The sequence below is a fragment of the Schistocerca gregaria genome, chromosome X, assembly GCF_023897955.1.
Source record: "Schistocerca gregaria isolate iqSchGreg1 chromosome X, iqSchGreg1.2, whole genome shotgun sequence".
NCBI lineage: Eukaryota > Metazoa > Arthropoda > Insecta > Orthoptera > Acrididae > Schistocerca > Schistocerca gregaria.
The window spans coordinates 333766626-333779432 of NC_064931.1; the positions used below are offsets into that span (position 1 = coordinate 333766626).

General features: G+C 42.4%; 1 protein-coding gene across 1 annotated transcript in view; it reads right to left on the bottom strand.

The window, feature by feature from the left end:
* Positions 1-961: 961 nt before the first annotated feature.
* LOC126299363 (UPF0587 protein v1g245604) overlaps positions 962-12807 on the bottom strand; it is a 138661-nt gene continuing 126815 nt past the window's right edge. The window contains exons 5-6 of the mRNA XM_049991224.1: positions 4607-4713; positions 962-1155 (exon numbers count right to left, since the gene is read on the bottom strand). Coding sequence (XP_049847181.1) covers positions 1021-1155; positions 4607-4713 — 242 coding nt within the window. The 3' untranslated portion in view covers positions 962-1020. The remainder of the gene's footprint in view (positions 1156-4606; positions 4714-12807) is intronic.

Genomic DNA, 12807 nt, shown 5'->3' on the forward strand with positions numbered 1-12807 from the left:
GGCATAGAATGGTGCCATGCACCTGCACTTTGCTGTACCACAGATTTGTTTGTAGGCATTGCCTTCAAAGGAGAAGTAATTGTGGGTGAGAATAAAGTTAGTTGATCATGGTCACCAGGAAGGAGGTCGTAGGTTTGGACTCAGTTGGGCATTGGGAAAGGTACTGTTCAATAGCTCCAAGGACATGTGCATTGGGGACGTCAGTGTAAGGCAGGTGGCATTGACAGATGAGCAGGGCACTGTGTGGTAAAGAAACAACAACTAAGTTGCAACCACTGTGCCATTCTACATGGGCATGACAACTAACAAGCTGTATGCCCACATTAATGGCTATTGCGTAACTGTGACCCAGAGACAGTTGGATCACCTAGTTGTTAAGCATGCTGCCCAGCATGATGTGCATCACTTCAAATATTGTTTCACAGCCTGTGCCACTATTCCTACCACCACCAGATTTTCTGAACTGCGCAGGTGGGAGCGCTCCCTGCAGTATCTCCCATGTTCCCATAACACCACTGGCCTCAACCTTCGTGAGTCCCTGTCCTCCATCAATCTATCCCCTTGCCTGCTCCAATTCCAGAACTACAGAACCTCCTATGATGCCAATGCACCCACTAGTTCTTCCCCCTTCTCTACTTTTCTCTCCATTCCCACCCTCACCTCTCAGTCCCTCCCAAATGTCCCAACTGCACCTATGAGTCCCACTTTGTTCCCACCACGCTGCTGAATACTTCCACAAGCAGCCCTGCACCATTCCCCCACCCCTATCCTGCTATCCATCACTCGATGTCACCTCCTTATGCCCACTGCTCTCACCAGGCACAGTCCCAGTACGGCCTGTGTGTGTCTTTCCTGTTTTAGGAGGAGGCCTTTTGGCTGAAAGGTTAAATGTATAGCTGTCTTTTCACCGCACCTGTCTGCGACTCAACATCGCCTCTACACGAATGATAAATCAATGTTTTTTTAATACATATTAAGAATTTATTTGAACACAGTACAATAATAAAACACTTATTTCATTTAGGACCTTCTAACTTGGCACTCAAAATCCAAAATACTTAAAACACCTTCTTCATTGTATTCTACATAATCTTCATCAAGATTTATATCAGTGAAAGTGCTATTATTCCTCTTTGTTGTTACAATCCAACCACCCTGAAAGTTAACACACAATGTATTAGTATTTTTCCAACAAAAATGTCAGTACCATAATTTATTACATGGCAACAAAAGTTCGATGTATACAAAGACTGCTAAAGTTCACTGTGAATTTTTCCTTTAGTATGATGTTCAGGTGAATATAACAGAAGTTTTTTGTGCAACTACACAGCAGAAGGCCTCACTTAAGAGTAATGGATGACTTTATACAACCCAATGTTTTTTTACATTAACTCTCACAAGTGGAATTCAACATCTTAAGGGGTGCTTACCACCACCAATGTACGACTCTAAGATATCGTTCAAGTACAACCTTTCAAATAATATGCTTCATGGACCATGGTTGGTTGGTTAAAGGGACCAAACCACTAGGTCATCAGTCCCTTTTTCTTCGAACAGACAAGTCTACAAAACTGTACATCAGAGATGGCCTACCGCGCAAAACCCAGGGAAAGAAAATCCCAAGGTCTACCAAAGATCAACAAAGACAAGATAAGGGGCAAAAAAGAGGAAAGGGAGATATAGCAAAAAAGGCAAACAAGGTTCCCGGTGTGCAGAGCAGCCACAAGCCCCTGAAAGAGTGCAATGAGGGGAAATACACCCCCCCCCCCCCTCCCTGCAACTTATCAGAGACATGCCACTCAGAAATTGTCTAGAACAGACTAGCAATGCAGACAGAGCATGAAAACCACAGATAGATAAAAGATACACATGGGCCAGGGTGGACTACAAAGCCCGAACAGCTGCAGCCTAGTCTGGGCAGAGGAGGCAACAAAGTGATCTGCCAATGGGTTGATAAAGCTAAGTGGCCCTCCCTTAAACAGAGTGGTAAAAGCCCCTTTCGTGAATAAAAGGCATTTTTTCCTAACACCAGCGGTAGCAAGTCAGGGAGATTAAGCATCCGCCGCAGGGCACCTAGGTTGGGACAGTCAGCAAAATGTGAACCACCATCAAACAGTAACCACAACAACCGAGCAGGTGGGTCCTCACACAGGAGGACATGGACATGAGACTGCCAAGTGTGGCTGATGCAGAGCTGGCAAAGGATGATAGAGTCCTAGTGAGGGGCCTGCATGGAGGACCTCTGCAGATTCGTAGTCTCCTTTATCACCTGTAGTTAGTTTGGTGAAGTCAGAGTGTGCCATTCCACATTCCAGATAACTAAAACCGGACGGCGTAAGACCAATTGGACCTTGTGATAGGTCAAGGCAAAGCTTTGGCCAAGAGATGCACCATCAAGGTGTACATGAATGTGGCTGGAGGAGAAGTGGTAGAAAAAACAACTGGAATTCAGTGAGAAGGTACCAGAGACAGGTTGCAATCATAATCCCTCATCTGGGCTGCTGTTGCGGGAGACGGATTTCTGTGTTTGTAAACAGCAGATGGTATTTAAGATGTTTAGGGGAGCTGTGAACATGTGTAGCATAATTGACAAATCATTGAAGGGTACCCAGCCTCCACATGTAAGCTGTTCGCAGGGATAGTTCAAAAGACACCTTCCGCAAGTCTAACCCCACAGTGGCGTATCTGATATAGTATCTACAATGCTGAGGGTGATACCAAACTGTAATGCCACACTCCCAGGATGAAGATGGCATTGTATCAGGGTTTTGTAAAGCTGCAGATGGGTAGTGCAATCTGCACCCCAACTGGTGTCACTCAGACAGCGAAGTGTATTAAGATGCAGAAAACACTTTTGCTTAAGCTGGTGAATGTGGGGAACCTATGTCAACCAAGCATTGAAGACCAGTCCTAAAAAGCAGTAGGTCCCCACCACACTGAGAAGTTGGTTGTCAAGGTAAAGTTCTGGTTGTTAGTGAAAGGTAAGATACTGACAGAAGCACATGGCAAGAGTCTTGGCAGCTGAAAATCAAAAGCCATGGGTGGAGGACCATGCCTGCATCTTTTGTATGGCACCTTGCAGTCAATGTTTAGCAACACCCACGTTAGAGGAGCAATAGCAGAGTCAAAAGTCATCAGCGTACAAGGAGTGTGGTAGTGAGGAGTCAGCAGCTACTGTTAGACCATTGATTGTTATTACAAAGAGGGGCACTTAGTACAGAGCCCTGCAGGACCCACTCTCTTGGATACGGGGAGAACGGTGGGAGGCACCAACCTGAACCCGGAAAATATGATGAGACAAGAAGTTTTGTATAAAAATCCAGAGCTGACTCTGGAGATCTCACTTATTTGAGGTAGCGAGGATGTGGTATCACCATGTGGTGTCATAAGCTTTTATTGCATTTCAAAGAAGACAGCTATAAGATGCTAATGTCGGGCAAAAGCTATTCAGATGGCAGACTCCACGTAAATCAGATTATCAGTACTGCAACGACCTTGGTGAAAACCACACCGGGATTGAGCCAGAAAACCCCTAGATGCAAGAAGACAATACAGCCGCCGGCTCATCATATGTTCAAGAAACTTACAGAGAATATTGGTGAGACTAATTGGGCAATAACTGTCCCTCTCTCGAGGGTGCTTGCCCAGTTTCAGTACTGAGATGATGATGCTTTCTCACCACTGTGACGGGAACTCGCCCTTGCTCCAGACGCAGTTAAAGACAGCAGGAATTTGATGCTGACAATAGTCTGGAAAATCCTGAAGAATTAAGCTGTATAAATTGCAGGTCATCTACCACAGAAACTCTTAGACCAGCAATGCCACATTGCAAAAGATAGCTCTGAGCACTATGGGACCTAACTTCTGAGGCCATCAGTCCCCTAGAACTTAGAACTACTTAAACCTAACTAACCTAAGAACATCACGCACATCCACGCCCGAGGCAGGATTCGAACCTGCGACCGCAGTGGTCGCGCGGTTACAGACTGTAGCACCTAGAACCGCTCGGACACTCCGGCCAGCGCCACATTGCAGCAGCTGTTGTTACTGTCATTTTTTATATGCTGAGTCAGAGATGGGCATAACTGGACCACAGATTAGATGTGTGCTGTGCGATGAAGGGTGCAAAAAAATCTTCGAGACTTTATCTTTTAAATACTGTATCATTTGTTACATTGTTCTTGTCCATTGATCTTTACTCATTTTTCAGAATGTTTCACGGAGTTTACAAGTACGCCGTACTATGAATCAATACAATATGTGAAAAAGTCAGAAACATATATCAATTCTCTGAACTGAAGAAACTTTCAGGAATTCCTCGTAGTCATTTTCACGGTTATAGAACATTCTGTGTGTGATATAAAGGTACAGAGAACCACTCACAATGTAGACATTAGATAGAGAAATGAACAAGTAGCTGAACTTGCTTTCCTCTTAAAGTCCAGTTGGGATGCAGCACCACTGTGAGGGTGGAGAAGTGGGAGTAAAGAGGGGGCCAGGTGTACTACTGTTCAGCATTTCCCCTACACAGTGAGTAGTTTTCTTTAACAAGTGCACCATATTTACTCCCATTAAACTTAGCACTTAATTAAATAAAAGTACTTACACCTGGTCTAATGCCAATCAGTTCAATCCCACGACACTCAAACGTAGCAATAGGCTGGAAATCATTTCTGTTTCCATCATATGGCTTCATGGAATCCTCCATAATAACTGAATCAAGAGAGAGAAAAAAATGCAATTTAAGTATTGAAATCAGAGACAGAGTTATAATTCAGGTATAATACACAGAGGCCACCCATCCAAGTCCTAAACTACATGTTACAGAACAAGTAAGGTTAAAAAATCATTTGTTCATTAACACGTTCACACTGGAGTGTAGCACTGGTGGCTCACACTAGCTCTTCCTCTTGCTCATGCTCAATTCCAACAACTGTGCTACCAGCAACACAATAACAGGTGTATTACCTATCAGCTAGGCACAACGAACAAGTTTGAATATAATTTTTTTGTGACCCTTTAATGGAGAACTTTCTGAACAAATGAGGTATCACATAATTTCTGATTAATTCAGTGTAAAATTATATGATCTCTCATTGGATTAAAAATATAAGTTCAAAGTACTGAAACAGTAGTCTTGAGTGTTTGAATAAGACCACTGCCCCATGGCAAGAAACAGGGAAAGTAGCATTGCCAGATGGAGGAAAGTACAATTATACGTCCCACCCCACAGCAGTAAACACAATTCGCAGTGCCACTGTGAATATGTTAATTTACACACACATATAGAAACTAAAGTTCTTGCAAACACAAACAGTCAAACTAGGATATATGAGAAAATTCTGCTCCCACTTATAATAATGGGTCGCATCATTATCACCCCCTGAATCCTTTAAGAGGGAATACAAAGATCTCTGCAAGTGATATCACCTGTCATTCAACCCGTATTATTAAGAGTGACTTCCAGGAAATGTGGGAAGACACCAACTTTATCCACACACATACTTCATTTGTAATTTTGAGCTTATCATTGTTATATATCTACAAATTTGGATAAATTATAAGTATGTGGATAAAGCAGGTGATTGATTATTTGTACACATACTATGAAATGCAATATATTGTTCTTGGATATGTTACACAAAGACACATGTAAATTTTTGTTTCTGTATACATCTACATCCATCCATCCATCCATCCATCCATCCATCCATCCATCCATACATACATACATACTCCACCAGCCACCATACGATGCACTGCAGAGGGTATCCCATACCACTGTTAGTCACTCGCTTTCCTGTTCCACCTGCAAATAGAGTGAGTGAAAAATGGCTGTGTACACTTTTGTATGAGCCTTGACTCCTGTTAACTTGTCTTTGCAGTCCTGACACAAGATGTGTTCGTGGCAGTAGTATCATTCTACAGTGTCACAAATGCTGGTTCTCTAAACTTCCTCAACAGTGTTTCACAAAAAGAATGCCCTCTTCCCTTCAGAGGTTTCCCCTTGAGTTCATAGAGCATTCTGTAATATTCACATGATGATTGAAGTTACCAGTAAAAATCTAGCAGCTTAAATCTGAATTTCTTCAATGTCTTCCTTTACTCAGACCTAGTGGGGATCCCAAACAATCTAGCTGTTCTCAAAAATGAGTTCCAGAAGTGTTCTGCATGCATTCTTCTTTACAGATGAACTACATTTTCCTAGAATTCTCTCAATAAACTGCAGTGGATCATTCGCCTTTCCTGCATCTGTTCTTACACGCTTGTTCCATTTCACATTGCTTTGCAACATTGTGCAGAACATTTTTATCTTTGCATTATGTTAGCATTTCAGAAAACAATGACAAATTGGTTGACAAGTGTCAATTAGTAAAGAAGGTGTGTTTCATCTTAAGATGTCTGAGCAAAACAGTAAACTGCCTTTGTTATGTGATAAAATGTGCATGTGTTTGAAGATGTGTAGCTGCACAGTGAGTTACTAGGAAAGTTTGGTTTGCCTCAAACCACCTTTTATAAGACTGTAAAAGACAAAGGTTCCATGAAGTCTTGGTTCTCTGAGGGACATCGAAATATTTGGAGACTGTTAGTAAATATCCTAATGTTGAGAAGTATCTTGGAAAAAAAATCATAAAAATATTCCTGCAGATGGCTCACAGACGAAAAACTTAACAACTCACAAAACAGGGAGTATCAAATTTTATAGCTAATAATGGTCAGTTTACAAGGAAAAGTAGGGGGAGGGGGCGCACATACATTGCTTAAAAAAAAAAAAAAAAAAAAAGAACCCATGTGAAATTGAAACACATGAATGGCATGTGTACTCAGTTACGTGAAGACCAGCCAGTACCTTTAAAAGTGTACACTCCTGCAATGCAGACAACACTTAATGTGTGGATGGCAAACATTTTTCAACTAGCTCCCAGGTAAGCTAAAACATTCACATTTAGAGGGGAAGAGCTTACCAATATACAGATATATCTAAACAAAGAAGCATAGGAAGCTGACAGAGTTCTAACAGTAAGCACACCATCTTACATATAAGTTATTACAGTATTTTACATTTAAACACATACTCTCTTCATGTTTCTCCTTTAAGCTTGACTAAGAAACTTAGAGGTTTTCATTAATCTATGTACAAATTCACTTCCAAATATAAGAGAGGAAAAATAAATCTCAGTCCCTTCAACGCTCTCATCCACGTTTCACTGTATCATAAAAAGAATGTTAGAGTCTTTCATTTGATCTGTGTGGTTAGATGACCACTAAGAGAGACCCCCCCTCTTTCACCCCTCCTCAAAGTAATGTTCACACACCACAAACATTTTAAAGCTAGTATTACACTTAGCCCACTGCAGTTTTTAAAAAGATTCTTCATGGAACATAAGGAACACACACAATGAGACCAGTCTACCAGAGTAACTGCCTTCATTGTGATGTTCTACATACATAAAGAACATTTATATTTCATTAATGAAGTGTCATAAGGAGGAAATCTCTGGCGCAGGACATTTCTTTCACCTTTTATTTTATTTTACATGGCTAGTTCCAGAGGACCAAACTAAGGAGCAAACTAAGGAGCAAACCTCCGTGGTCACAGTGTTTCAGTACATGAAATTAACATCAGAAAAGTTAAAAACAGATAAAATTTATGTAACTCCTATGCAGATGATATCGAGATTTTGGCATCAACAATAATTGTGATGGCTCCTCTTCTAAATGTCAGAGTAGCAGTCCTGTACCGTTTACAACATCACGCATAATACACTGGTCTATCCTTCAAACAAAAATGCTTTCGACAAAATTTCCAGTTGGGGTGATTAATGACAGCTAGTCCTAAATGTGGAAAAATGTAAATTAATGTGGGTGAGTGGAAAGATCAAACACGTAATGTTCAGGTACAGTATTATTAGTGTCCTGCTTGACACAGTCAAGTTGTTTAAATATCTGGGAATAACTTTACAAAGTGATGCAAGATGGAACGAGCATGTGAGAATAGGGGTGTGGAGATGAATGGTCCACTTTGATTTATTGGGAGAATTTTACTAAAGAGTGGTTCACCTGTAAAGGAGACCGTATATATAACACTGGTGTGACCTACTCTTCAGTACTGCTTGAGTGTTTGGGATCCATACAAGGTCAGATTGAAGGAAGACATGAAAGCAATTCAGAGGCAGGCTGCCAGACTTGGCACCGGTAGGTTCAAACAACACGTGAGTGTTATGGAGATGCTTCAGGAATTCAAATGGGAATCCCTGGAGGGAAGGCAGTGTTCTCTTCGAGAAACTCTATTGAGAAAATTTAGAGAACTGATAGTTGAAACTGACTGCTGAATGATTCTACTGCCGCCAACATACATTGCGCATAGACCACAAAGATAAGATATAAGAAATTAAGGCTCATATGAAGGCATATAGACAGTCGTTTCTTCCTCACTCTATTTGCGAGTGTAACAGGAAAGAAAATGACAAGGCTCATATGCAGTCATGTAGTCAGTCGTTTTTTCCTCACTATTTGTGAGTGGAACAGGAAAGGAAACAACTGGTAGTGGTACATGGTACCCTCCACCATCCACCATATGATGGCTATCGCATGCAGAGTATCTATGTAGATGTAGAGATATATCAAATGTAGTTGAAAGCTCTTTAGAATCCAAATAATCTTAAACAGTAAGTCTTTGGAAATATGGAAAGAAGTACCCTATAGCAATATGTTATATGGAGATCAATGCAATTTTAGTCCATTTATTTGATGATCCATGTATTAGATGATCTGACAGCAGTATATAAGTGCCAACCAGATAAAAGTGCATGAAGTCTGTCCTGTATCATAACATGTTTAATATAAAACTTGATGACATTTATAGTAATGAAACCAATTGATTTTCTACATACACCAACATAAACAGGCAAGAACTGACGAGTTCTCTTATGAAAAGTTCAAATGGTTTTGGCAACAAGAGACTGGATTGCTAACTTCTCACTGCTCTCATGTCAACTGACTTTCTTGAAATGTTTAGCTGATCCTCTTCTGTGGGTAGTCGGCTGCATCGATTACAACAACTTTCTTCTTTGAAGAAAGAATGCTGGATAGAGGAATTTAAACGACTCTCTCACTCTCTCTGCTCTTGAAATAATTTGGTACTTGCATAATACTTTGAGTTCAGTTCTGTTATATTTTCATTTCCACAAAGAACAATGTCACAAGTTTCACATACGCATTCAAACTCTTGCAAGTCAACTGTGTCGTTAACCATTAGAATCTATTTTTTTCTCACTATTTGTGAGTGGAACAGGAAAGGAAACAACTAGTAGTGGTACATGGTACCCTCCACCATGCACCGTGTTGTTACAATATCAAAGACAGGTCTTGCTTCTAGCAAGTCTACACCAAGGATTAAGTAAGAGTCACAAGTCAAATCCTGTCTCATTTGTCTATAACGATTACAATTATTCCACCACCAAGGAACAACACATAATTACCCCTACTTTGCATACAGCTTCTATGGTGCAAGAGGCAAACACTTGTAGGCATCGATCAACTGCCCCGCTTACAGTTTTCTCATAGCCAACTTCCCACCTGTACACAGAAACTGATGTGGCAGTAGATACTTTTCCACTATTCCACACTCATACTTCAAATTCAGGTATTCAAGACGAAGGAAAGACAGCCGCTGATGAAGTATCAGTGCAGCAGCAGTGCAGTAGCGAGTCACATATTTAGCTTTCATATTTGTTTTGTAGTTTGATTCTTAATTTCTTTCCGAGTGTTTGTGTGCTTGCATATTTAATTACACAAAATTCTTGCGTATTCTCGTATTTTAGAGGAGTAATATTGCTTATTGATAGCTGTAGAGTATATATTCGCAGAGTCATTAGATAACAGAAGTAGGATGGATAGGGTGTGTGCATGTTGTGTGCGGGCGCAGGAGGAACTGGCCGTGGTTCGTGAGCAGCTGAGCGTGCTGTTGGCCACAGTCAGAAACATTCAGGCTGCTGCCTCGAGGTGCAGCAATGGCGGAGGGTCTGGCTCGTCGCTTGAGACACCCCAGGTGTCGCTTGCTGCGTCTGCTGACTCAGCCGCCAAGGCACCTTCTAGTGTACCCGTCACGTTGGGGCTGCCCTCACCTCAGGGTGAGTGGCGGACTGCAACGTGTTCGCGTCGCTCGTGGTGGAGGGTCAATGTGGAGGCTTTCTGGCTCGCCTTGCACATTTGTCTTGTCAGTGGGCAGGTGGCCGCTCCTTCAGCAGGGCCCGAGCAGACACACGGGGACAAGGGCTTGCTGGTTATTTGGAGCTCCAATGTTAGGCGGGTGATGGAGCCCCTTAGGGGAATAGCGTACAGGGCTGGAAAGAAATCCAACATGCGCTCGGTTTGTCTGCCGGGGGGGCCTCATCCGAGATGTGGAGGCGGCCTTGCCTGCGGCTATCGAGCATACGGGGTGCAGTCGTCTGCAAGTAGTTGCTCACGTCAGCACCAATGATGCCTGTTGCTTGGGTTCTGAGGCAATCCTCAGTTTGTACAGGCGGCTGGCAGATTTGGTGTAGACCACTGGCCTCCTACGTGGGGAGCAAGTAGAGCTCTCTACTTGCAGCATCGTTCCCAGAGTGGATCGGGGTCCTTCAGTTTGGAGCCGAGTAGAGGGTCTCAACCAGAGGTTACGTTGACTCTGTGACAGTCTTGGCTGCAGATTTCTAGACTTGTGCTATTGGGTGGGGAATTGTAGGATGCCCCTACATAGGTCAGGGGTGCACTACACAAAGGAAGTGGCTACTCGGGTAGCAGAGTATTTGTGGCTTGCACATTGGGTTTTTTTAGACTAGGCAGTAGTGCGAGGTGTCCTGATGAACACTCAGTCGACGTGCCGGCAGGAAAATCAGGACACGCTCAGTGTAAAGACACTTCAGCTATCAAGATATTAGCAGTAAATTTTCAGTGTGTTCGGAATAAATTTCCTGAATTTACTGTCCTCCAAGAAGCGTGTGGCGTGCAAATTATTCTCGGGACTGAGACCTGGATGAACCCTGAGATAGGAAGTTCTGAAATATTTAGTTAGAGTTGGAACGTGTATTGGAAAGACAGATTAGACACCGTAGGAGGTAGTGTCCTCATTGCAGTTGACAAAATGGTGCAAATGGCTCTGAGCACTATGAGACTTAATATCTATGGTCATCAGTCCCCTAGAACTTAGAACTACTTAAACCTAACTAACCTAAGGACAGCACAACCCAGTCATCATGAGGCAGAGAAAATCCCTGACCCCACCGGGAATCGAACCCGGGAACCCAGGCGCGGGAAGCGAGAATGCTACCACACGACCACGAGCTGTGGACGCAGTAGACAAAAATATTGTGTCTACTGTGGTCGAAGTAGAGTGTGATTATGACGTTATCTGGACACGTTTAACAGGTATAGGGGAAATAAAGTTAATTGTGGAGTGTTATTACCGGCCACCAGGTTCTGCCGTGACAGTTCTAGATTCATTCAAAGAGAGTCTACATTCTGTATCACAGAAGTACTCGGATAATGCTATATTAGTCGGAGGCGACTTCAACCTACCTAGTATAGACTGGGATGTCTATGGATTCATTACAGGCGGTACAGACAAGCCGTCGTGTGAATTACTTTTGAACACATTATCCGAAAACTGTCTTGAGCAGCTAAATCGACAGCCAACGCGTAATGGAAATATTTTGATCTGGTAGCCACAAACAGACCAGACCTCATTGATGGTGTCAGTGTTGAGACAGGGAGTAGTGATCATGATGATGTCATTACGACTATGGTTACGGAAGTTAAAAAGTCGGTCAAGAAGGCTAGGAGAGTATTCTTACTAGAAAGAGCAGATAGGCAGTTGTTAGCATCCCACTTAGTAAATCAATCGACTTCATTTACTTCCGGTACGATGGACGTGGAAGAATTATGGGCAAATTTTAAACACATTGTAAATCACGCATTGGACAAGTATGTGCCGAAAAAGTGGGTTACGGACGGAAAAGACCCACTAAGGTTGAACAGTGCAATTCGGAGAATGCTCAGGAAGCAAAGGCAGTTGCACTTGCGGTACACGAGAGATCGGGAGAATGAGGACAGGCAAAAGTTAGTAGAGATTCGTGCTGCTGTAAAAAGAGCGATGCGCGAAGCATTCAACCACTACCGCCGTCATACCTTCGCAAAAGATATTGCTGAAAACCCAAGGAAATTCTGGCCTTACATAAAATCGGTAAGCGGGTCGAAGGCTTCCATTCCGTCACTCACTTATCAGTCTGGCCTGGCAATGGAAGACAGCAAAACGAAAACTGAAATTTTAAATTTAGCATTTGAGAAATCTTTCATGTAGGAGGATTCGTATAAACATACCGCCGTTTGAGTCTCGTACAGATTCGCGTATGGAGGACATCCCTGGGGTTGTGAAACAGCTGAATGGGTTAAAAATAAATAAATCACCAGGTCCTGATGGGATTCCAATTTGGTTTTACAGAGAGTACTCTACTGCATTGGCTCCTTACTTAGCTTGTATTTATCATGAATCTCTCGAACAATGTAAAGTCCCGAGTGACTGGAAAAAACGCAGGTGACACCTGTATATAAGAAGGGTAGAAGGACAGATCCTCAAAATTACAGACCAATATCCTTAACATCGATTTGTTGCAGGATTCTCGAACATATTCTCAGTTCGAATATAATGAATTTCCTTGAGACAGAGAAGTTGCTGTCCATGCATCAGCACGGCTTTTGAAAGCATCACTCCTGCAAAATGCAACTTGCCCTTTTTTCACATGATATCTTGCGAACCATGGATGAAGG